The sequence below is a fragment of the Oncorhynchus clarkii genome, chromosome 3 (assembly GCF_045791955.1).
Source record: "Oncorhynchus clarkii lewisi isolate Uvic-CL-2024 chromosome 3, UVic_Ocla_1.0, whole genome shotgun sequence".
NCBI classification, from domain to species: Eukaryota; Metazoa; Chordata; class Actinopteri; order Salmoniformes; family Salmonidae; genus Oncorhynchus; species Oncorhynchus clarkii.
Genome location: NC_092149.1, coordinates 78,704,336 through 78,728,880, shown reverse-complemented (window position 1 = coordinate 78,728,880; position 24,545 = coordinate 78,704,336). Strand labels below are relative to the sequence as shown.

The following is a 24,545-nucleotide window of genomic DNA, read 5'->3' as shown; positions in this document are numbered from 1 at the left end:
GGGGGCGGTGAGAGTGCAATGTGAAGAGGGGGGTGAGAGAGTGCAATGTGAAGAGGGGGGTGAGAGAGTGCAATGTGAAGAGGGGGTGAGTGAGTGCTATGTGAACAGGGGGGGGTGAGAGTGCTATGTGAACGGGGGGGGTGAGAGTGCTATGTGAATGGGGGGTGAGAGTGCTATGTGAAGGGGGGGTGAGGGAGTGCTATGTGAAGAGGGGGTGAGGGAGTGCTATGTGAAGGGGGGGGTGAGAGTGCTATGTGAAGGGAGGGTGAGAGAGTGCTTTGTGAACAGGGGGGGGATGTGAGAGTGCTATGTGAACAGGGGGGGTGTGAGAGTGCTATGTGAACGGGGGGGTGTGAGAGCTATGTGAAAGGGGGGGGGGGGCATAAGAGAGTGCCATGTGAATCTGGGGGGGGGGGGGGGGTGTGTGTGAGTGCTATTATTTTCCTCGTCTGATGACTTGATTGCTTTTCTGTTTTCAGAAATCCAAACGAATGGACTGGACTTTCAGAGGCAGACGGTTCAGACCACAAGCGCAATCACCAACGCACACACACAGGCTCTCCTCCAACAGGTAACAGCAACACACAGGAACAGTGCATTTAAATGAGTTAGGCTTTCTCGGTATCGGCTAGGAACAAGGCAGATTAATCAACCCTGTATGCTAATTAGCTGCTCTGCGGTTGCTTGGAAACAGATGGCGGAGAATATGCAAATCTATGCAGAATTCACATGCACTGCATAACATTTAAAAAAACATTTTTTTATTAACTTCTTCACTCATCCCCTCCCTTCTTCCTTCCCTCTCTCCTTCCTCTCACTGTTCTCTGTGGGCTGCAGTACATTTGAAACACCCACCTCCCTTCCTGCTTTTCTCATGTAGATAATTTACTGTTAAGACAATACCTTCAATAGGTTACCTAGTATTGAAACCCTGTGGATATCTGTCAGTGGGAGTGTGTTTTGTCTTGGTGTGTAGATGTTCTTCCACTTCTTCTACACTCCAAGGTTGAAAAGTAAAGTATGGGTCTTTCTCTAATCAAGAATCTAACAACTCGATTTTTGGCTTCTGTATACAATAAGTAGCAGTCAACATCGTTATTTATTTAAAAACATACCGATATGGTGTACAGAGAACTGACGACTTGTGATAAATGCAACGTCTCGAGACTGGACTAAACCGCAACATGCAGTTGTAAAATAATGCAGATATATTCGGACTGGAGAAGAGTATTGCACTCAGTTTACAGTCAGAGTTTACACTTATCAGGAGGTGACTGTACCACGAGTCTGTTTCTATATGACATGTCTTCTGGGAAGGTTATCCTATCTATATGAGGTTATCCTATATAATAAAGGTTAATTAAATAAAACATGAGGTTATGCTATATGAGGTTATGCTATATGAGGTTATGCTATATGAGGTTATGCTATGTGAGGTTATGCTATGTGAGGTTATGCTATGTGAGGTTATGCTATGTGAGGTTATGCTATGTGAGGTTATGCTATATGAGTTTATGCTATATGAGTTTATGCTATATGAGGTTATGCTATATGAGTTTATCCTATATAAGGTTATGCTATGTACTCTGCTTCTAGTCCAAGTCAGAAGACTTGGGTGCAATTCCAACCTCCGTCCAGCAGGGGGTGCTGCCTCAGGCCCAGCTCATGCTGGCTGGGGGACAGATAGCTGGAGTAAGTGGCATGCTGTCTGCCTGCCTGCTTGCCTGTCAGTTCATCTGTCTGTCTGTAATGTGATGGATCTCTATGGCCTTCTCGTCTCATCTCCCTCATCTGCCCTGATCTGAAAGAACAGCAAATGCCCAGTAGGCATCGTCCACCATGATGCTTTCACTGTTCTTAGATCAGGGCTGATAAAGAGAAGAACACACACACACACAGAGAGAGAGGGTGTTGTTATGTCCAAATACTATTTTCCTTGTATCCTCTCCTTATTGACCAGTGATTCATATTAAGATTGGATGGGAATTGATCTACCTATCATATGCATTCCATTAATTCCTGCTATGATCAGTGTGGAGTATAACCTGCTTGTGCATGCAGATCATGTCAACTCCCCTGACACACATCACCCTGGTACCACCTGTGCGTGTGTGCGTGTGTGTGCGTGAGCCCAGGCGTCATGCTCATCCGTGATCATTCTGTCGCTGTCACATTGCCAGCATGCCCTCACATGTGACCTGAGGGTCAGACAGCCAGTGGCTGTGACGTCTTCATCCAGTAAGGCTTCACCGCAAAGTCATCTTCTGTCCAAAAGCACGAGTCCTTTCCTCTCTCCATCTCTTGGCCCCTGGACACGCCGTCACTGCATCACATGTACTGCTTGACGTTGTATTCATTTGAAACGTGAAAATCCTTTGACTTTTGAAATAAATAGTTAGGACAACCTACTGTTTCTCTTCTTCCCTGCTGTCTCTTTATTTCTCACACCGCTTTACCCTCTCTCCACAATACGTCATCTCTCGCTTTCTATCTCCCTCTTTCTCTCTGCTCCCCTCCTCCTCTCCCACTCTACCATGTCCTCCTCTCGCTTTCTATCTCCCTCTTTCTCTCTGCTCCCCTCCTCCTCTCCCACTCTACCATGTCCTCCTCTCGCTTTCTATCTCCCTCTTTCTCTCTGCCCCCCATCTCCTCTCCTCTCCCACTCTACCATGTCCTCCTCTCGCTTTCTATCCCCCTCTTTCTCTCTGCTCCCCTCCTCCTCTCCTCTACCACTCTACCATGTCCTCCTCTTGCTTTCTATCTCCCTCTTTCTCTCTGCTACCCTCCTCCTCTCCCACTCTACCATGTCCTCCTCTCACTTTCTATCTCCCTCTTTCTCTCTGCTCCCCTCTCCTCCTCCTCTTCTCTCCCACTCTACCATGTCCTCCTCTCGCTTTCTATCCCCCTCTTTCTCTCTGCTCCCCTCCTCCTCTCCTCTCCCACTCTACCATGTCCTCCTCTCGCTTTCTATCTCCCTCTTTCTCTCTGCTCCCCTCCTCCTCTCCTCTCCCACTCTACCATGTCCTCCTCTCGCTTTCTATCTCCCTCTTTCTCTCTGCCCCCCTCCTCCTCTCCTCTCCCACTCTACCATGTCCTCCTCTCGCTTTCTATCTCCCTCTTTCTCTCTGCCCCCCTCCTCCTCTCCTCTCCCACTCTACCATGTCCTCCTCTCGCTTTCTATCTCCCTCTTTCTCTCTGCCCTCCTCTCCTCTCCCACTCTACCATGTCCTCCTCTCGCTTTCTATCTCCCTCTTTCTCTCTGCCCCCCTCCTCCTCTCCTCTCCCACTCTACCATGTCCTCCTCTCGCTTTCTATCCCCCTCTTTCTCTCTGCTCCCCTCCTCCTCTCCTCTACCACTCTACCATGTCCTCCTCTCGCTTTCTATCTCCCTCTTTCTCTCTGCTCCCCTCCTCCTCTCCTCTCCCACTCTACCATGTCCTCCTCTCCCACTCTACCATGTCCTCCTCTCGCTTTCTATCTCCCTCTTTCTCTCTGCCCCCCTCCTCCTCTACTCTACCACTCTACCATGTCCTCCTCTCGCTTTCTATCTCCCTCTTTCTCTCTGCTCCCCTCCTCCTCTCCTCTCCCACTCTACCATGTCCTCCTCTCCTCTCCCACTCTACCATGTCCTCCTCTCTCTGTCTCTCCCCCCTCTTTCCCCCTCTCTCTCTTACCTCTTCCTCTCCTCTCCCCCGCTCCTCTCTCTTACCTCTTCCTCTCCTCTCCCCCGCTCCTCTCTCTTACCTCTTCCTCTCCTCTCCCCCGCTCCTCTCTCTTACCTCTTCCTCTCCTCTCCCCCGCTCCTCTCTCTTACCTCTTCCTCTCCTCTCCCCCACTCCTCTCTCTTACCTCTTCCTCTCCTCTCCCCCACTCCTCTCTCTTACCTCTTCCTCTCCTCTCCCCCACTCCTCTCTCTTACCTCTTCCTCTCCTCTCCCCTGCTCCTCTCTCTTACCTCTTCCTCTCCTCTCCCCTGCTCCTCTCTCTTACCTCTTCCTCTCCTCTCCCTTACCTCTTCCTCTCCCCCGCTCCTCTCTCTTACCTCTTCCTCTCCTCTCCCCGCTCCTCTCTTACCTCTTCCTCTCCTCTCCCCCGCTCCTCTCTCTTACCTCTTCCTCTCCTCTCCCCCGCTCCTCTCTCTTACCTCTTCCTCTCCTCTCCCCTGCTCCTCTTTCTTACCTCTTCCTCTCCCCCACTCCTCTCTCTTACCTCTTCCTCTCCTCTCCCCTGCTCCTCTCTCTAGTTGACCCTGTCTCCAGCGCAGCAGCAGTTGTTGTTGCAACAGGCCCAGGCCCAGCTCCTAGCAGCAGCCATGCAGCAGCAGTCAGCCAGCCAGCAGAGCAGCACTACGGGGGCCAGCATCTCTGCCTCTGCAGCCACCCCTATCACACAACTGCCCCTGTCCCAGCCCATCCAGATCACCTCTGTAAGAGATTCGCACACACACACACACACACGAGAACCCGCATGTGCACAAACACACACACACGCACACACACAGAGACAGACACACAAACACACCACATCATCACTAGGGCTAGATGGAATCTGCAGGGGGCAGAGTATCCTGCTACCTCTAGAATGGGGTGTGAAATATATAAAAAACTATGTAATGATGTCCAACCCAAAACTGTTCCACTATATATCATATACCAACCACAGTGTCATCATTAATTGAATATGCAGGAACCATGGAGCTCTGGAGGTAATGTTCACATCGTTCCCCCTCAGATTCCCTCTGGTTCTACCCATCTTCCAGGCCAGCTAAGCCAGCTGGGATACCCCTATGAGATGGCGACCTTCAGCAGTTACCTACCTGTAGTACTCCTTTTTAAATCACTGTTACATGAATGACTGGACCTGTATAATGTAACTGTAATGGTACATCTGTAAAACAGTGTAGTAGGAATGAGTGTGGTTTTTTCCTGTAGTACATTAGAACCTGATCTCCATGTGGAAGCCTGATGAGAACCTTCCTCTGTTGATCTCTGCAGTATGACGCTAGAAGGGAGACCTTTGAAGCCCTGTACCACTCTTACCTTTAGGACTATAGCCTGCTTGTTAATACTGTTTTACCTCTAGATACGAAGGCTCCATGTTTGTGTGAGATGAACAACAACAGCATGAAGAGATTTGTGCATACCTGTAGTAATGTGTGCTCCTCTCCTGGCGTGTGTGAGGACGTTCAGCAGTTACAACAGCTGCAGCAGCAGAACCTGACCATGCCCCAGTTTGTCCTGGTTCAGCCTGGCCACCACATCGCTACCCAGCTGCAGCCTGGCCAGTTCATCATCTCACAGTCACCACAGGGCCAGCAGAGTATGTACCACACACACCACGCACGCACGCACGCACAAACACACACCACACACACACACACCACACACACCACACACACACCACACACACACACACACACACACACGCACGCACGCACGCACGCAGATACACCCACACAAACACAGGCACGCGCACATATACTCTCACCCTCCCTTTATGCCTCTTAAAAGTTCTCCATTATTCCCTCAACAGGTCTCCTGCAAGGCCAGAGTCTTCTAACTCAACTACCTCAAAGCCAAGCCAACCTCCTGCAGACTCATCCCAGTATCACGCTCTCCACACAGGTCAGACACTACAGATACGGCTACCATGTTTCAAACCTTTCGAGTTTAAACCATGTTTAGTTTGTCTAACCCCATACACACCCCATCTCCCATCTTGTAGCCAGCGACTCCAACCCGCACGATAGCAGCCACGCCCATCCAGCCTCTGTCCCACAGCCAGACCTCGCCCCCTAAACGCCTGGCCACGCCCAGTCTGGAGGAGCCCAGTGACCTGGAGGAGCTGGAACAGTTTGCCAAGACCTTCAAACAGAGACGCATCAAACTGGGCTTCACACAGGTGTGTGTGTGGTTGGGGTTGTCAGGGAGCTGTAGGAAGGTGTGTGTGTGGTTGGGGTTGTCAGGGAGCTGTAGGAAGGTGTGTGTGGTTGGGGTTGTCAGGGAGCTGTAGGAAGGTGTGTGTGGTTGGGGTTGTCAGGGAGCTGTAGGAAGGTGTGTGTGTGTGTGGTTGGGGTTGTCAGGGAGCTGTAGGAAGGTGTGTGTGGTTGGGGTTGTCAGGGAGCTGTAGGAAGGTGTGTGTGGTTGGGGTTGTCAGGGAGCTGTAGGAAGGTGTGTGTGGTTGGGGTTGTCAGGGAGCTGTAGGAAGGTGTGTGTGGTTGGGGTTGTCAGGGAGCTGTAGGAAGGTGTGTGTGGTTGGGGTTGTCAGGGAGCTGTAGGAAGGTGTGTGTGGTTGGGATTGTCAGGTAGCTGTAGGAAGAGGTGGTGTGTGGTGTGTGTGGTTGGGGTTGTCAGGGAGCTGTAGGAAGAGGTGTGTGTGTGTGGTTGGGGTTGTCAGGGAGCTGTACGAAGGTGTGTGTGTGTGGTTGGGGTTGTCAGGGAGCTGTACGAAGGCGTGTGTGTGGTTGGGGTTGTCAGGGAGCTGTAGGAAGGTGTGTGTGTGGTTGGGGTTGTCAGGGAGCTTTGTGTGGTTGGGGTTGTCAGGGAGCTGTAGGGTGTGTGTGTGGTTGGGGTTGTCAGGGAGCTGTAGGAAGGTGTGTGTGTGTGTGTGGTTGGGGTTGTCAGGGAGCTGTAGGAAGGTGTGTGTGTGTGGTTGGGGTTGTCAGGGAGCTGTAGGAAGGTGTGTGTGTGTGTGTTGGGGTTGTCAGGGAGCTGTAGGAAGGTGTGTGTGTGTGTGTGTGTGGGGGGTTGTCAGGGAGCTGTAGGAAGGTGTGTGTGTGTGTGGTTGGGGTTGTCAGGGAGCTGTAGGAAGGTGTGTGTGTGTGGTTGGGGTTGTCAGGGAGCTGTAGGAAGGTAAGTGTGTGTGGTTGGGGTTGTCAGGGAGCTGGAAGGTGTGTGTGGTTGGGGTTGTCAGGGAGCTTTAGGAAGGTGTGTGTGTGGTTGGGGTTGTCAGGGAGCTGTAGGAAGGTGTGTGTGTGTGGTTGGGGTTGTCAGGGAGCTGTAGGAAGGTGTGTGTGTGGTTGGGGTTGTCAGGGAGCTGTAGGAAGGTGTGTGTGTGTGTGGTTGGGGTTGTCAGGGAGCTGTAGGAAGGTGTGTGTGTGTGTGTGGTCGGGGTTGTCAGGGAGCTGTAGGAAGGTGTGTGTGTGGTTGGGGTTGTCAGGGAGCTGTAGGAAGGTGTGTGTGTGTGTGTGGTTGGGATTGTCAGGGAGCTGTAGGAAGGTGTGTGGTTGGGGTTGTCAGGGAGCTGTAGGAAGGTGTGTGGTTGGGGTTGTCAGGGAGCTGTAGGAAGGTGTGTGTGTGTGGTTGGGGTTGTCAGGGAGCTGTAGGAAGGTGTGTGTGTGGTTGGGGTTGTCAGGGAGCTGTAGGAAGGTGTGTGTGTGGTTGGGGTTGTCAGGGAGCTGTAGGAAGGTGTGTGTGTGGTTGGGGTTGTCAGGGAGCTGTAGGAAGGTGTGTGTGTGTGTGGTTGGGGTTGTCAGGGAGCTGTAGGAAGGTGTGTGTGTGGTTGGGATTGTCAGGGAGCTGTAGGAAGGTGTGTGTGTGGTTGGGGTTGTCAGGGAGCTGTAGGAAGGTGTGAGTGTGGTTGGGGTTGTCAAGGAGCTGTAGGAAGGTGTGGTTGGGGTTGTCAGGGAGCTGTAGGAAGGTGTGTGTGTGGGAGCTGTGGGGTGTGGTTGCGGTTGTCAGGGAGCTGTAGGAAGGTGTGGTTGGGGTTGTCAGGGAGCTGTAGGAAGGTGTGGTTGGGGTTGTCAGGGAGCTGTAGGAAGGTGTGGTTGGGGTTGTCAGGGAGCTGTAGGAAGGTGTGTGTGTGGTTGGGATTGTCAGGGAGCTGTAGGAAGGTGTGTGTGTGGTTGGGGTTGTCAGGGAGCTGTAGGAAGGTGTGTGTGTGTTGTTGGGGTTGTCAGGGAGCTGTAGGAAGGTGTGTGTGTGTGGTTGTGGTTGTCAGGGAGCTGTAGGAAGGTGTGTGGTTGTGGTTGTCAGGGAGCTGTAGGAAGGTGTGTGTGTGGTTGGGGTTGTCAGGGAGCTGTAGGAAGGTGTGTGTGTGTGTGTGGTTGGGGTTGTCAGGGAGCTGTAGGAAGGTGTGGTTGCGGTTGTCAGGGAGCTGTAGGAAGGTGTGGTTGCGGTTGTCAGGGAGCTGTAGGAAGGTGTGGTTGGGGTTGTCAGGGAGCTGTAGGAAGGTGTGGTTGGGGTTGTCAGGGAGCTGTAGGAAGGTGTGGTTGGGGTTGTCAGGGAGCTGTAGGAAGGTGTGTGTGTGGTTGGGATTGTCTGGGAGCTGTAGGAAGGTGTGTGTGTGGTTGGGGTTGTCAGGGAGCTGTAGGAAGGTGTGTGTGTGTTGTTGGGGTTGTCAGGGAGCTGTAGGAAGGTGTGTGTGTGTGTGGTTGTGGTTGTCAGGGAGCTGTAGGAAGGTGTGTGGTTGTGGTTGTCAGGGAGCTGTAGGAAGGTGTGTGTGTGTGTGGTTGGGGTTGTCAGGGAGCTGTAGGAAGGTGTTTGTGTGTGTGGTTGGGGTTGTCAGGGAGCTGTAGGAAGGTGTGTGTGTGTGTGTGGTTGGGGTTGTCAGGGAGCTGTAGGAAGGTGTGTGTGTGTGTGGTTGGTTGTCAGGGAGCTGTAGGAAGGTGTGTGTGTGGTTGGGGTTGTCAGGGAGCTGTAGGAAGGTGTGTGTGGTTGGGGTTGTCAGGGAGCTGTAGGAAGGTGTGTGTGTGTGTGGTTTGGGTTGTCAGGGAGCTGTAGGAAGGTGTGTGTGTGTGTGGTTGGGGTTGTCAGGGAGCTGTAGGAAGGTGTGTGGTTGTGGTTGTCAGGGAGCTGTAGGAAGGTGTGTGTGGTTGGGGTTGTCAGGGAGCTGTAGGAAGGTGTGTGTGGTTGGGGTTGTCAGGGAGCTGTAGGAAGGTGTGTGTGGTTGGGATTGTCAGGTAGCTGTAGGAAGAGGTGTGTGTGTGTGTGTGTGGTTGGGGTTGTCAGGGAGCTGTAGGAAGGTGTGTGTGTGTGGTTGGGGTTGTCAGGGAGCTGTAGGAAGGTGTGTGTGTGTGTGGTTGGGGTTGTCAGGGAGCTGTAGGAAGGTGTGTGTGGTTGGGGTTGTCAGGGAGCTGTAGGAAGGTGTGTGTGTGGTTGGGGTTGTCAGGGTGCTGTACGAAGGTGTGTGGTTGGGGTTGTCAGGGAGCTGTACGAAGGTGTGTGTGTGTGGTTGGGGTTGTCAGGGAGCTGTACGAAGGTGTGTGTGTGTGTGTGGTTGGGGTTGTCAGGGAGCTGTACGAAGGTGTGTGTGTGTGTGTGTGTGTGGTTGGGGTTGTCAGGGAGCTGTACGAAGGTGTGTGTGTGTGTGTGGTTGTAGTTGTCAGGGAGCTGTACGAAGGTGTGTGTGTGTGTGTGGTTGGGGTTGTCAGGGAGCTGTACGAAGGTGTGTGTGTGTGTGGTTGGGGTTGTCAGGGAGCTGTACGAAGGTGTGTGTGTGTGGTTGGGGTTGTCAGGGAGCTGTACGAAGGTAAGTGTGTGTGGTTGGGGTTGTCAGGGAGCTTTAGGAAGGTGTGTGTGGTTGGGGTTGTCAGGGAGCTTTAGGAAGGTGTGTGTGTGGTTGGGGTTGTCAGGGAGCTGTAGGAAGGTGTGTGTGTGTGGTTGGGGTTGTCAGGGAGCTGTAGGAAGGTGTGTGTGTGGTTGGGGTTGTCAGGGAGCTGTAGGAAGGTGTGTGTGTGTGTGGTTGGGGTTGTCAGGGAGCTGTAGGAAGGTGTGTGTGTGTGTGTGGTCGGGGTTGTCAGGGAGCTGTAGGAAGGTGTGTGTGTGGTTGGGGTTGTCAGGGAGCTGTAGGAAGGTGTGTGTGTGTGTGTGTGGTTGGGATTGTCAGGGAGCTGTAGGAAGGTGTGTGTGTGGTTGGGGTTGTCAGGGAGCTGTAGGAAGGTGTGTGTGTGGTTGGGGTTGTCAGGGAGCTGTAGGAAGGTGTGTGTGTGTGGTTGGGGTTGTCAGGGAGCTGTAGGAAGGTGTGTGTGTGGTTGGGGTTGTCAGGGAGCTGTAGGAAGGTGTGTGTGTGGTTGGGGTTGTCAGGGAGCTGTAGGAAGGTGTGTGTGTGGTTGGGGTTGTCAGGGAGCTGTAGGAAGGTGTGTGGTTGGGGTTGTCAGGGAGCTGTAGGAAGGTGTGTGTGTGTGGTTGGGGTTGTCAGGGAGCTGTAGGAAGGTGTGTGTGTGGTTGGGGTTGTCAGGGAGCTGTAGGAAGGTGTGAGTGTGGTTGGGGTTGTCAGGGAGCTGTAGGAAGGTGTGTGCGGTTGTCAGGGAGCTTGGGGTTGTCAGGGAGCTGTAGGAAGGTGTGTGGGGTTGTCAGGGAGCTGTAGGAAGGTGTGGGGTTGTCAGGGAGCTGTAGGAAGGTGTGTGTGTGGTTGGGGTTGTCAGGGAGCTGTAGGAAGGTGTGTGTGTGGTTGGGATTGTGTGGGAGCTGTAGGAAGGTGTGTGTGTGGTTGGGGTTGTCAGGGAGCTGTAGGAAGGTGTGTGTGTGTTGTTGGGGTTGTCAGGGAGCTGTAGGAAGGTGTGTGTGTGTGGTTGGGGTTGTCAGGGAGCTGTAGGAAGGTGTGTGGTTGTGGTTGTCAGGGAGCTGTAGGAAGGTGTGTGTGTGGTTGGGGTTGTCAGGGAGCTGTAGGAAGGTGTGTGTGTGTGTGTGGTTGGGGTTGTCAGGGAGCTGTAGGAAGGTGTGGTTGCGGTTGTCAGGGAGCTGTAGGAAGGTGTGGTTGCGGTTGTCAGGGAGCTGTAGGAAGGTGTGGTTGGGGTTGTCAGGGAGCTGTAGGGGTTGTTGGGGTTGTCAGGGAGCTGTAGGAAGGTGTGGTTGGGGTTGTCAGGGAGCTGTAGGAAGGTGTGTGTGTGGTTGGGATTGTCTGGGAGCTGTAGGAAGGTGTGTGTGTGGTTGGGGTTGTCAGGGAGCTGTAGGAAGGTGTGTGTGTGTTGTTGGGGTTGTCAGGGAGCTGTAGGAAGGTGTGTGTGTGTGTGGTTGTGGTTGTCAGGGAGCTGTAGGAAGGTGTGTGGTTGTGGTTGTCAGGGAGCTGTAGGAAGGTGTGTGTGTGGTTGGGGTTGTCAGGGAGCTGTAGGAAGGTGTGTGTGTGTGTGTGTGGTTGGGGTTGTCAGGGAGCTGTAGGAAGGTGTGTGTGTGGTTGGGGTTGTCAGGGAGCTGTAGGAAGGTGTGTGTGTGTGTGGTTGGGGTTGTCAGGGAGCTGTAGGAAGGTGTGTGTGTGTGTGTGGTTGGGGTTGTCAGGGAGCTGTAGGAAGGTGTGTGTGTGTGTGGTTGGGGTTGTCAGGGAGCTGTAGGAAGGTGTGTGTGTGTGGTTGGGATTGTCAGGGAGCTGTAGGAAGGTGTGTGTGTGGTTGGGGTTGTCAGGGAGCTGTAGGAAGGTGTGTGTGTTGTTGGGGTTGTCAGGGAGCTGTAGGAAGGTGTGTGTGTGGTTGGGGTTGTCAGGGAGCTGTAGGAAGGTGTGCTTGGGGTTGTCAGGGAGCTGTAGGAAGGTGTGTGTGTTGTTGGGGTTGTCAGTTAGCTGTAGGAAGTGTGTGTGTGTGTGGTTGGGATTGTCAGGGAGCTGTAGGAAGGTGTGTGTGTGGTTGGGGTTGTCAGGGAGCTGTAGGAAGGTGTGAGTGTGGTTGGGGTTGTCAGGGAGCTGTAGGAAGGTGTGGTTGGGGTTGTCAGGGAGCTGTAGGAAGGTGTGGTTGGGGTTGTCAGGGAGCTGTAGGAAGGTGTGGTTGCGGTTGTCAGGGAGCTGTAGGAAGGTGTGGTTGGGGTTGTCAGGGAGCTGTAGGAAGGTGTGGTTGGGGTTGTCAGGGAGCTATAGGAAGGTGTGGTTGGGTTTGTCAGGGAGCTGTAGGAAGGTGTGGTTGGGGTTGTCAGGGAGCTGTAGGAAGGTGTGTGTGTGGTTGGGGTTGTCAGGGAGCTGTAGGAAGGTGTGTGTGTGGTTGGGATTGTCGGGGAGCTGTAGGAAGGTGTGTGTGTGGTTGGGGTTGTCAGAGAGCTGTAGGAAGGTGTGTGTGTGTTGTTGGGGTTGTCAGGGAGCTGTAGGAAGGTGTGTGTGTGTGTGGTTGGGGTTGTCAGGGAGCTGTAGGAAGGTGTGTGGTTGTGGTTGTCAGGGAGCTGTAGGAAGGTGTGTGTGTGTGTGGTTGGGGTTGTCAGGGAGCTGTAGGAAGGTGTGTGTGGTTGGGGTTGTCAGGGAGCTGTAGGAAGGTGTGTGTGGTTGGGGTTGTCAGGTAGCTGTAGGAAGAGGTGTGTGTGTGTGTGGTTGGGGTTGTCAGGTAGCTGTAGGAAGGTGTGTGTGTGTGTGTGTGTGATTGTCAGGTAGCTGTAGGAAGGTGTGTGTGTGGGGTTGTCAGGGAGCTGTAGGAAGGTGTGTGTGTTTGGGGTTGTCAGGGAGCTGTAGGAAGGTGTGTGTGTGGTTGGGGTTGTCAGTGTGCTGTACGAAGGTGTGTGGTTGGGGTTGTCAGGGAGCTGTACGAAGGTGTGTGTGTGTGTGGTTGGGGTTGTCAGGGAGCTGTATGAAGGTGTGTGTGTGTGTGTGTGTGGTTCGGGTTGTCAGGGAGCTGTACGAAGGTGTGTGTGTGTGTGTGTGGTTGGGGTTGTCAGGGAGCTGTACGAAGGTGTGTGTGTGTGTGGTTGGGGTTGTCAGGGAGCTTTAGGAAGGTGTGTGTGTGGTTGGGGTTGTCAGGGAGCTTTAGGAAGGTGTGTGTGTGGTTGGGGTTGTCAGGGAGCTGTAGGAAGGTGTGTTTGTGGTTTTGGTTGTCAGGGAGTTGTAGGAAGGTGTGTGTGTGTGGTTGGGGTTGTCAGGGAGCTGTAGGAAGGTATGTGTTTGTGTGTGTGTGTGGTTGGGGTTGTCAGGGAGCTGTTGGAAGGTGTGTGTGTGTGGTTGGGGTTGTCAGGGAGCTGTAGGAAGGTGTGTGTGTGGTTGGGGTTGTCAGAGAGCTGTAGGAAGGTGTGTGTGGTTGGGGTTGTCAGGGAGCTGTAGGAAGGTGTGTGTGGTTGGGGTTGTCAGGGAGCTGTAGGAAGGTGTGTGTGTGTGTGGTTGGGGTTGTCAGGGAGCTGTAGGAAGGTGTGTGTGTGTGTGTGTGTGTGTGTGTGTGTGGTTGGGATTGTCAGGGAGCTGTAGGAAGGTGTGTGTGTGGTTGGGGTTGTCAGGGAGCTGTAGGAAGGTGTGTGTGTGGTTGGGGTTGTCAGGGAGCTGTAGGAAGGTGTGTGTGGTTGGGGTTGTCAGGGAGCTGTAGGAAGGTGTGTGTGTGGTTGGGGTTGTCAGGGAGCTGTAGGAAGGTGTGTGTGGTTGGGGTTGTCAGGTAGCTGTAGGAAGAGGTGTGCTTGGGGTTGTCAGGGAGCTGTAGGAAGGTGTGTGTGTGGTTGGGGTTGTCAGGGAGCTGTAGGAAGTGTGTGTGTGTGTGTGTGTGTGGTTGGGATTGTCAGGGAGCTGTAGGAAGGTGTGTGTGTGGTTGGGGTTGTCAGGGAGCTGTAGGAAGGTGTGAGTGTGGTTGGGGTTGTCAGGGAGCTGTAGGAAGGTGTGGTTGGGGTTGTCAGGGAGCTGTAGGAAGGTGTGGTTGGGGTTGTCAGGGAGCTGTAGGAAGGTGTGGTTGGGGTTGTCAGGGAGCTGTAGGAAGGTGTGTGTGTGGTTGGGGTTGTCAGGGAGCTGTAGGAAGGTGTGCTTGGGGTTGTCAGGGAGCTGTAGGAAGGTGTGTGTGTGGTTGGGGTTGTCAGGTAGCTGTAGGAAGAGGTGTGTGTGTGTGTGTGTGGTTGGGGTTGTCAGGTAGCTGTAGGAAGGTGTGTGTGTGTGTGTGTGTGATTGTCAGGTAGCTGTAGGAAGGTGTGTGTGTGGGGTTGTCAGGGAGCTGTAGGAAGGTGTGTGTGGTTGGGGTTGTCAGGGAGCTGTACGAAGGTGTGTGTGTGTGTGTGTGTGGTAGGGGTTGTCAGGGAGCTGTACGAAGGTGTGTGTGTGTGGTTGGGGTTGTCAGGGAGCTTTAGGAATGTGTGGTTGGGGTTGTCAGGGAGCTTTAGGAAGGTGTGTGTGTGGTTGGGGTTGTCAGGGAGCTGTAGGAAGGTGTGTTTGTGGTTGGGGTTGTCAGGGAGCTGTAGGAAGGTGTGTGTGTGTGGTTGGGGTTGTCAGGGAGCTGTAGGAAGGTATGTGTGTGTGTGTGTGTGTGGTTGGGGTTGTCAGGGAACTGTAGGAAGGTGTGTGTGTGTGGTTGGGGTTGTCAGGGAGCTGTAGGAAGGTGTGTGTGTGGTTGGGGTTGTCAGAGAGCTGTAGGAAGGTGTGTGTGGTTGGGGTTGTCAGGGAGCTGTAGAAAGGTGTGTGTGGTTGGGGTTGTCAAGGAGCTGTAGGAAGATGTGTGTGTGTGTGGTTGGGGTTGTCAGGGAGCTGTAGGAAGGTGTGTGTGTGTGTGTGTGTGTGTGTGTGTGTGTGGTTGGGATTGTCAGGGAGCTGTAGGAAGGTGTGTGTGTGGTTGGGGTTGTCAGGGAGCTGTAGGAAGGTGTGTGTGTGGTTGGGGTTGTCAGGGAGCTGTAGGAAGGTGTGTGTGTGGTTGGGGTTGTCAGGGAGCTGTAGGAAGGTGTGTGTGGTTGGGGTTGTCAGGGAGCTGTAGGAAGGTGTGTGTCATTGGGGTTGTCAGGGAGCTGTAGGAAGGTGTGCTTGGGGTTGTCAGGGAGCTGTAGGAAGGTGTGTGTGTGGTTGGGGTTGTCAGGTAGCTGTAGGAAGTGTGTGTGTGTGTGTGTGGTTGGGATTGTCAGGGAGCTGTAGGAAGGTGTGTGTGTGGTTGGGGTTGTCAGGGAGCTGTAGGAAGGTGTGAGTGTTGTTGGGGTTGTCAGGGAGCTGTAGGAAGGTGTGGTTGGGGTTGTCAGGGAGCTGTAGGAAGGTGTGGTTGGGGTTGTCAGGGAGCTGTAGGAAGGTGTGGTTGGGTTTGTCAGGGAGCTGTAGGAAGGTGTGGTTGGGGTTGTCAGGGAGCTGTAGGAAGGTGTGTGTGTGGTTGGGGTTGTCAGGGAGCTGTAGGAAGGTGTGTGTGTGGTTGGGATTGTCGGGGAGCTGTAGGAAGGTGTGTGTGTGGTTGGGGTTGTCAGGGAGCTGTAGGAAGGTGTGTGTGTGTGGTTGGGGTTGTCAGGGAGCTGTAGGAAGGTGTGTGTGTGTGTGTGGTTGGGGTTGTCAGGGAGCTGTAGGAAGGTGTTTGGTTGTGGTTGTCAGGGAGCTGTAGGAAGGTGTGTGTGTGTGTGGTTGGGGTTGTCAGGGAGCTGTAGGAAGGTGTGTGTGGTTGGGGTTGTCAGGGAGCTGTAGGAAGGTGTGTGTGGTTGGGGTTGTCAGGTAGCTGTAGGAAGAGGTGTGTGTGTGTGTGGTTGGGGTTGTCAGGTAGCTGTAGGAAGGTGTGTGTGTGTGTGTGTGTGATTGTCAGGTAGCTGTAGGAAGGTGTGTGTGTGGGGTTGTCAGGGAGCTGTAGGAAGGTGTGTGTGTTTGGGGTTGTCAGGGAGCTGTAGGAAGGTGTGTGTGTGTGTGGTTGGGGTTGTCAGGGAGCTGTATGAAGGTGTGTGTGTGTGTGTGGTTGGGGTTGTCAGGGAGCTGTACGAAGGTGTGTGTGTGTGGTTGGGGTTGTCAGGGAGCTGTACGAAGGTGTGTGTGTGTGGTTGGGGTTGTCAGGGAGCTTTAGGAAGGTGTGTGTGTTGTTGGGGTTGTCAGTGTGCTGTACGAAGGTGTGTGGTTGGGGTTGTCAGGGAGCTGTACGAAGGTGTGTGTGTGTGTGTGGTTGGGGTTGTCAGGGAGCTGTATGAAGGTGTGTGTGTGTGTGTGGTTGGGGTTGTCAGGGAGCTGTACGAAGGTGTGTGTGTGTGGTTGGGGTTGTCAGGGAGCTGTACGAAGGTGTGTGTGTGTGGTTGGGGTTGTCAGGGAGCTTTAGGAAGGTGTGTGTGTGGTTGGGGTTGTCAGGGAGCTTTAGGAAGGTGTGTGTGTGGTTGGGGTTGTCAGGGAGCTGTAGGAAGGTGTGTTTGTGGTTGGGGTTGTCAGGGAGCTGTAGGAAGGTGTGTGTGTGTGGTTGGGGTTGTCAGGGAGCTGTAGGAAGGTATGTGTGTGTGTGTGTGGTTGGGGTTGTCAGGGAGCTGTAGGAAGGTGTGTGTGTGTGGTTGGGGTTGTCAGAGAGCTGTAGGAAGGTGTGTGTGGTTGGGGTTGTCAGGGAGCTGTAGGAAGGTGTGTGTGTGTGTGGTTGGGGTTGTCAGGGAGCTGTAGGAAGGTGTGTGTGTGTGTGTGTGTGTGTGTGTGATTGGGATTGTCAGGGAGCTGTAGGAAGGTGTGTGTGTGTGTGGTTGGGGTTGTCAGGGAGCTGTAGGAAGGTGTGTGTGTGTGGTTGGGGTTGTCAGAGAGCTGTAGGAAGGTGTGTGTGGTTGGGGTTGTCAGGGAGCTGTAGGAAGGTGTGTGTGTGTGTGGTTGGGGTTGTCAGGGAGCTGTAGGAAGGTGTGTGTGTGTGTGTGTGTGTGTGTGTGATTGGGATTGTCAGGGAGCTGTAGGAAGGTGTGTGTGTGGTTGGGGTTGTCAGGGAGCTGTAGGAAGGTGTGTGTGTGGTTGGGGTTGTCAGGGAGCTGTAGGAAGGTGTGTGTGTGGTTGGGGTTGTCAGGGAGCTGTAGGAAGGTGTGTGTGGTTGGGGTTGTCAGGGAGCTGTAGGAAGGTGTGTGTGGTTGGGGTTGTCAGGGAGCTGTAGGAAGGTGTGTGTGGTTGGGGTTGTCAGGTAGCTGTAGGAAGAGGTGTGCTTGGGGTTGTCAGGGAGCTGTAGGAAGGTGTGTGTGTGGTTGGGGTTGTCAGGGAGCTGTAGGAAGTGTGTGTGTGTGTGTGTGTGGTTGGGATTGTCAGGGAGCTGTAGGAAGGTGTGTGTGTGGTTGGGGTTGTCAGGGAGCTGTAGGAAGGTGTGAGTGTGGTTGGGGTTGTCAGGGAGCTGTAGGAAGGTGTGGTTGGGGTTGTCAGGGAGCTGTAGGAAGGTGTGGTTGGGGTTGTCAGGGAGCTGTAGGAAGGTGTGGTTGGGGTTGTCAGGGAGCTGTAGGAAGGTGTGTGTGTGGTTGGGGTTGTCAGGGAGCTGTAGGAAGGTGTGCTTGGGGTTGTCAGGGAGCTGTAGGAAGGTGTGTGTGTGGTTGGGGTTGTCAGGTAGCTGTAGGAAGAGGTGTGTGTGTGTGTGTGTGGTTGGGGTTGTCAGGTAGCTGTAGGAAGGTGTGTGTGTGTGTGTGTGTGATTGTCAGGTAGCTGTAGGAAGGTGTGTGTGTGGGGTTGTCAGGGAGCTGTAGGAAGGTGTGTGTGGTTGGGGTTGTCAGGGAGCTGTACGAAGGTGTGTGTGTGTGTGTGGTTGTGGTTGTCAGGGAGCTGTATGAAGGTGTGTGTGTGTGTGTGTGGTTGGGGTTGTCAGGGAGCTGTACGAAGGTGTGTGTGTGTGTGTGTGTGGTAGGGGTTGTCAGGGAGCTGTACGAAGGTGTGTGTGTGTGGTTGGGGTTGTCAGGGAGCTTTAGGAAGGTGTGTGTGTGGTTGGGGTTGTCAGGGAGCTTTAGGAAGGTGTGTGTGTGGTTGGGGTTGTCAGGGAGCTGTAGGAAGGTGTGTGTGTGGTTGGGGTTGTCAGGGAGCTGTAGGAAGGTGTGTGTGTGTGGTTGGGGTTGTCAGGGAGCTGTAGGAAGGTATGTGTGTGTGTGTGTGGTTGGGGTTGTCAGGGAGCTGTAGGAAGGTGTGTGGTTGGGGTTGTCAGGGAGCTGTAGGAAAGTGTGTGTGTGGTTGGGGTTGTCAGAGAGCTGTAGGAAGGTGTGTGTGGTTGGGGTTGTCAGGGAGCTGTAGAAAGGTGTGTGTGGTTGGGGTTGTCAGGGAGCTGTAGGAAGATGTGTGTGTGTGTGTGGTTGGGGTTGTCAGGGAGCTGTAGGAAGGTGTGTGTGTGTGTGTGTGTGTGTGTGTTGTTGGGATTGTCAGGGAGCTGTAGGAAGGTGTGTGTGTGGTTGGGGTTGTCAGGGAGCTGTAGGAAGGTGTGTGTGTGGTTGGGGTTGTCAGGGAGCTGTAGGAAGGTGTGTGTGTGGTTGGGGTTGTCAGGGAGCTGTAGGAAGGTGTGTGTGGTTGGGGTTGTCAGGGAGCTGTAGGAAGGTGTGTGTCGTTGGGGTTGTCAGGGAGCTGTAGGAAGGTGTGCTTGGGGTTGTCAGGGAGCTGTAGGAAGGTGTGTGTGTGGTTGGGGTTGTCAGGTAGCTGTAGGAAGTGTGTGCTTGGGGTTGTCAGGGAGCTGTAGGAAGGTGTGTGTGTGGTTGGGGTTGTCAGGTAGCTGTAGGAAGTGTGTGTGTGTGTGTGGTTGGGATTGTCAGGGAGCTGTAGGAAGGTGTGTGTGTGGTTGGGGTTGTCAGGGAGCTGTAGGAAGGTGTGAGTGTGGTTGGTGTTGTCAGGGAGCTGTAGGAAGGTGTGGTTGGGGTTGTCAGGGAGCTGTAGGAAGGTGTGGTTGGGGTTGTCAGGGAGCTGTAGGAAGGTGTGGTTGGGGTTGTCAGGGAGCTGTAGGAAGGTGTGGTTGGGGTTGTCAGGGAGCTGTAGGAAGGTGTGGTTGGGGTTGTCAGGGAGCTGTAGGAAGGTGTGTGTGTGGTTGGGATTGTCGGGGAGCTGTAGGAAGGTGTGTGGGGTTGGGGTTGTCAGGGAGCTGTAGGAAGGTGTGTGTGTGGTTGGGGTTGTCAGGGAGCTGTATGAAGGTGTGGTTGGGGTTGTCAGGGAGCTGTAGGAAGGTGTGTGTTTGGTTGGGATTGTCAGGGAGCAGTAGGAAGGTGTGTGTGTGGTTGGGGTTGTCAGGTAGATGTAGGAAGGTGTGTGTGTGGTTGGGGTTGTCAGGTAGCTGTAGGAAGGTGTGTGTGTGTGTGTGGTTGGGGTTGTCAGGGAGCTGTAGGAAGGTGTGGTTGGGGTTGTCAGGGAGCAGTAGGAAGGTGTGGTTGGGGTTGTCAGGGAGCTGTAGGAAGGTGTGTGTGTGGTTGGGGTTGTCAGGGAGCTGTAGGAAGGTGTATGTGTGTTTGTATGATAACAGCAGAGCTGTCCCTTACCCTCTCTCTGTCTCCCCCAGGGAGATGTTGGCCTGGCTATGGGCAAGCTGTACGGTAACGACTTCAGCCAGACCACCATCTCCCGCTTCGAGGCCTTGAACCTGAGCTTTAAGAACATGTGCAAGCTGAAGCCACTGCTGGAGAAGTGGCTCAACGATGCAGGTTTGTCCCTGAGCTGACCGCCAGCCCTGTGTGTGTGCTGTATTGTGTACGTACATATACCTGGTCTTTACCTTTGTCCCTGTCCTTTGTCGCGGTGCTGTTTATGCAGACAATCTGTCGTCTGACCAGGCCCTGTCCAGCCCCAGCGCCCTGGGCTCCCCTGGCCTGGGTATGGAGGGGCTGAACCGCCGACGCAAGAAGAGGACCAGCATCGAGACCAACATCCGTTTGGCCTTAGAAAAGAGATTTCTGGAAGTGAGTGACATTTCATATTCTAGATTATCTCTCAGGAACTGCCCCATACTGAAAGGGAATCCCTGGGGTTTTGCCCTCTTCAAGCAGAACCAAAAACCTACCTCTGAGGAGATCACCATGATCGCCGACCAGCTCAACATGGAGAAGGAGGTGATCCGGGTGTGGTTCTGTAACCGCCGGCAGAAAGAGAAGAGGATCAACCCCCCCAGCGGTGGATATAGCAACACAGGGACAGGCAGTAGCCCCATCAAAACCATCTTCACCCCTACGATCCCCCTGGTATGGACAACACACACTGGCATGTACCACACACACACACACACACACACACGTGTTTTTTCCTATTCCATGTTCAACCCCTCTCCTTCTCCTTCCCTGTTGCAGGTGGCCAGTACGGCCAGCCTTGTGACCCCTAACACACCGACCACACTGACTGTAAACCCAGTGATGCCTCTCAACAGCACCAGCGTGTCTGGCCTGACCTTCACAGGTGCACAGGGAAAGGGACAGGATCATATTTATCAATATTCTCTTCCCATTTCCCACCTTCTGGTCCTCAAATACTAAACATCAGTCTCCCGTTCTGTCCCAGGCACGACCATAGGAGCGACCACAAACACGGCATCTGTCATCTCCACGGCACCCATGGTTACTGCGGTGACTAGCTCCCCATCGCTAAGCCCTTCCCCCACGGCCCTCCAGGCCACGGCGGCGGAGACGGGCGGAACCCAGGAGCACACGGTGGTCACGCAGGCACCGTCGTCCCTAGCGACCACTCTGGGGACGGGTCAGGTGATGGTGGCTGGACTGGGCCTGTCGGCCGCCCTGCAAGGCGCCGCCCAGTTACCCACCAGCGCTAGTTTCGCCGCCATGGCCGGGCTTAACCAAGGACTTATGGCGTCAACGCAGTTCACTCCTGGGTGAGTAGGATGGGGAGGGGATATCTGAGCACGGTCTGATCACAGAACATATCAAACTACAGGAAGGGCTGTCCTCATGCTCTATCTGGAATGCAGAATTATATCATGAAATATAATCTTTCAAGAGGATTTGTGAATAGTCAAAATGTTTTGAATAATCATAGTATTAATAGTAGCATATGATCATCACAATCTCAGGGATTGAAGGAGGAATCAGAATGATTTTTAATCTCTCCTGCTTTCTTACTCTGTGTGTCTCTGTGTAGGGGGGCCTTGCTGAGCTTGGCTCCAGGGGGGCTGGGAGGGGCTCTGAACCCCGCCATGTTGAGCAACAGCACCCTGGCCACCATCCAAGGTCTGTGGAGCGGCAAGTACACCTGTTTAATTACCTCATTTACATAGGCTGTTCTCATATTATACTGAATAAAAATATAAACGCAACATGTTGACTGCAATCAGTCAATTAAAATGAATGAATTAGGTCCTAGTATATGAATTTCATGTGACTGGGCAGGGGCACAGCCTGGGTGGTCCTGGGAGGGCATAGGCCTACTCACTTTCCCCACAAAAGGGCTTTATTACAGACAGAAATAGTCCACCGCCTCAGATGATCCCACAGGTGAAGAAGCTGTATGGAGGCCATGGGCTGGCGTGGTTACACATGGTCTGCGGCTGTGAGGCCGGTTGGACGTACTGCCAAATTCTCTAAAACAACTTGGAGGCAACTTATGGTAGAGAAATTAACATTCAATTCTCTGGCAGACACTCTGGGTGACATTCATGCAGTCAGCATGTCAATTGCACTCTCAACTTGAGACATCTGTGGCATCGTGTTGTGTGAGAAAACTACACATTTTAAAGTGGCCTTTTATTGTCCTCAACTGTGTAATGATCATGCTGTTTAATCAGTTTTTTGATATGCCACACCTGTCAGGTGGATGGATTATCTTGGCAAAGGAGAAATTATCATGAATAGGGAGGTAAGAAAGAATGGAAATATCTGGGATCTATTACAAGCTCATGAAACAGGGGCACAACACTTTATATGCTGTGTTTATACATGTGTTCAGTGTAGTTTTATACTGTTTGTCCAACCTCAATATATTTAAGACTACCTTTCTCATTGCTCTGAACCTTCCACTTATACCCCTGTAGAACAATGGAGGCTGCTGAGGGGAGGACGGCTCATAATAATGGCCGGAACGGAGCAAGTGAAATGGCATCAAACACCTGGAAACCATGTGTTTGATGTATTTGATACCATTCCACTGATTCCACTCCAGTCATTACCACAAGTTCGTTCTCCCCACCTGTATAACTAGTCTGTACCGGACACTGTCCTCCTGGTCTTTCTGTACAAGACGTAATGAGCTACATTACCCTTCATATCCATCCACAGTTAGCTGTAACTCCTCCAACTGAGGATGTCTAGATATCTAGGTAAACCCCTCTGTCCCTCCTCTCCTCCCCCTGCAGCTCTGGCATCAGGCGGTGCTCTCCCCATCACCTCGCTGGATGGGAGCGGTAACCTGCTGTTCGCCAACACCTCCGCCGGCAGCACCCCCAACCTGATGCAACCCCTCTTCCTGAACCCCCAGAACCTGTCCCTGCTCACCACCAACCCTGTCAACCTGGTGTCAGCCGGAGCTGCTGGGGGAGGGGCCCTGCAGGTCTCAGCTGACCACCAGGTCACCACGGCGACTGTACCAGTTCCCGCCTCCACCATCACCACTGCCTCCAGGGCCCAGTGAAGCTGGAGGCCTCAAATGGAACCCTATGCCCTATTTAGTGCACTACTCTTGGTTAAATGTAGCGTACGATATGTCTGGCTCTGGCCATATTAGGGCACTATATGGGGGAATAGGGCTGTTGTTTGGGATTTGGCCTTAGACTAATGGCTCTACCCACCTGTTCCTCCTCTTTCTTCTCTCTGTCACCTCATTATTTAAATATTTTGCTGCCACCAAAAAGAAACCCTCTGTGAAGCGGGTTGGAATTTATTTTTTAAAAAAATGTTGGTATTTTTTCCATTCTCTCTTCCCTAGTACTCCAAAAATGTTGGTCTTTTTTTCATTCTCTCTTCCCTAGTACTCCAAAAATGATGTTTTGGTCGTTGGACGCTTCAGGTCACACAGGAGGACTGGGGCGGCCATTTTCTGAGGCATGATCGTCTTGAACTCTATGGTTTGTGCTCCTTGTGTGACGCCTGACCAACGTCATACTCTTGGGAGAGTAAATAACAAAGAAGACCCACCTTTTCTACTCCGTCACCTTTTTCACAAGTAGAGATCTTTCTCTTCCCTGTTCAGAACTTATTCTGAAGTACTTCTAACCAAAAATGTGTGATTTTACTTTTAACATTTTTTTTTCTAACAAAAATGATTTACTACTAAGTTCACAATCTACATCATCACTAAAAGGGGGGTTTGTGCGTCTCCCCTGTCTAGGTTGAGTTTATAGTGTCAGAGGCTCTGTTGGAAAGGCCTCAGCACGAATATCAAAGTTTTATTTTAGAGGCGTTCTCGTTTTAGTTTGTTTTCTCTTGTTTTTATGTGAGTGGACATTTTCAGAACTTTACGTCTAACATTAAGTTTTAACTGCTATATATACATATAATTCGTTTTATCGTGGTTATAAGGCTTTAAAAATCTAGTAATAATAAGTGGCTGATATATAACGGTTATGGTTGCTTTAAGGAACAGGGTTAGCTGCGTGGTCTCTCTCTGGTCCTCTTGGTCTGGTAACACTGAGTTTGACATTTCGCAGTAGCCCAGTGGCCATGGAGCATTTGTAAATGGTAGTCTAGGTGCGGACCGTAGACACTGATATAAGAAATGATAACACTTAGAGCTTTAACCCGGGTTACATATGGACCCATGTCTGGGGGGGGGGGGGGGGTCAGGGTTCACAGTTCAGGGGTCAGGCAGTATAGGGGCTAAGTGGTTTTCTTGTGACCTTTACAGCTCAGGCAAATACAGCAATGAACTGCAGTCTGCCTGTTTTGAAAGACTTAAACATTCTGTCAAGTTTTTTAACATGTTTTATGATCCTTTATTTCTGCAGTCTTTCGACTGGCTTACTTCAAATATACCAAAAATATTTGTTAAAACTAGTGCTGTTTATTGTCAGTGTAGCTTAGCCTAGTCCTAATATTTATGAGTATAAAATCTCTCTCTCTCTCTCTACACACAACAGGAGATGAAAATGCAATATGTTGATGATCACTTTCCAAAGACAAACGTATTTTTAAATTTGACAATGGCTCTCCCTGCTCAGCTTTAAAGTAGCAGGGCGAATAACCAAAAAGAAAGGTATGGGAAGACGGGAGGTCAGGTGTCTCCCTGTATAATGTTCATATATTTGAGGGGTGTTTAGGTTTGAATGGTAGCGGTTAAATGATATCAATGGGTGCTTATCCTCTAGGCTCGGTCTCGTTTCTCTACATGTTTCCCCCTATGATGATATGGCAGACTGTCCTGACCCTTTCCAGACTGGCATATCCGCTTGGGCAACAGTTTGGACTGTAGTCAGGCTTTCAATAGTCGGGTAAGGGCTGTCCATTTTGAGTTTTTCTACTAATCCTCAGCCATGAAATAAAAAGCTTGAACCAAAGTCGTTTTCTCACTAGCTGCTGTGCCTGTGTGAGCCAGCAAGTGCTGTTCACACGATCACTATCTTACATAATACTACTACTGACAAGTTTTGTCTTCTTAAACCCACCTGTGTGCATCCCCCACCTCTAACCCGCTTCTAAGGAACAAGGATATTTTAGCTTTAATGACCAGCTGCTTTAACTTAGAATGGAGGCAAACGTTCTGTGTGTTTTCTTCTTCTAGCTTTGTGACCATATCCTGTTAGCAGGTCTCGATTTCCTGTGGTTGAAGCCTTCTCTCCTTCCCCTCAATGCCCAACTAGCTTTACTATGGGGAGCTCATCCACTGGCAGCACCAGTAAAGACGTTTCGGACCAAGATCCTGACCTGTAACCAAGCAGCGTAGCCTCTGTGCTGCCCTTATCGAACTGCCCCTTTTCGTAACAACAACAACAACAGCACACAGCAATAGTGTTGTTCTATCGGCCCTAACATAACCAGATTAATGACTGCCTAGTTTGAAAGCAGAGAATTCGCTCCACGCTCTTCAGTTTTTGTGCTCCTTTTTCACCCGTGAATTACTTTGACTAAATACCTCAGCAGCACTTAAACATTAGGTTCTCTAAGAAATCTGACA

General features: G+C 52.3%; 1 protein-coding gene across 9 annotated transcripts in view; it reads left to right on the top strand.

Annotated features, from left to right (window-relative positions):
• Window positions 1-23,187, top strand: part of LOC139405172 (POU domain, class 2, transcription factor 1-like) — a 41,471-nt gene extending 18,284 nt beyond the window's left edge. The window contains exons 3-16 of one of the 9 annotated variants that reach the window (XM_071147610.1): window positions 480-571; window positions 1,597-1,692; window positions 4,243-4,425; window positions 4,731-4,817; window positions 5,189-5,318; window positions 5,532-5,623; window positions 5,724-5,900; window positions 19,000-19,141; window positions 19,251-19,396; window positions 19,484-19,675; window positions 19,781-19,886; window positions 19,989-20,316; window positions 20,583-20,671; window positions 21,793-23,187. In XM_071147610.1, the coding sequence (XP_071003711.1) occupies window positions 480-571; window positions 1,597-1,692; window positions 4,243-4,425; window positions 4,731-4,817; window positions 5,189-5,318; window positions 5,532-5,623; window positions 5,724-5,900; window positions 19,000-19,141; window positions 19,251-19,396; window positions 19,484-19,675; window positions 19,781-19,886; window positions 19,989-20,316; window positions 20,583-20,671; window positions 21,793-22,067 (2,135 nt within the window). In that variant the 3' untranslated portion in view covers window positions 22,068-23,187. Of the gene's footprint in view, window positions 1-479; window positions 572-1,596; window positions 1,693-4,242; window positions 4,426-4,730; window positions 4,818-5,188; window positions 5,319-5,531; window positions 5,624-5,723; window positions 5,901-18,999; window positions 19,142-19,241; window positions 19,397-19,480; window positions 19,676-19,780; window positions 19,887-19,988; window positions 20,317-20,582; window positions 20,684-21,792 lie in introns of all 9 variants that reach the window. The other 8 variants (XM_071147601.1, XM_071147593.1, XM_071147617.1 and 5 more) reach the window with 8 other exon arrangements.
• The last annotated feature ends 1,358 nt before the right edge of the window (window positions 23,188-24,545 follow it).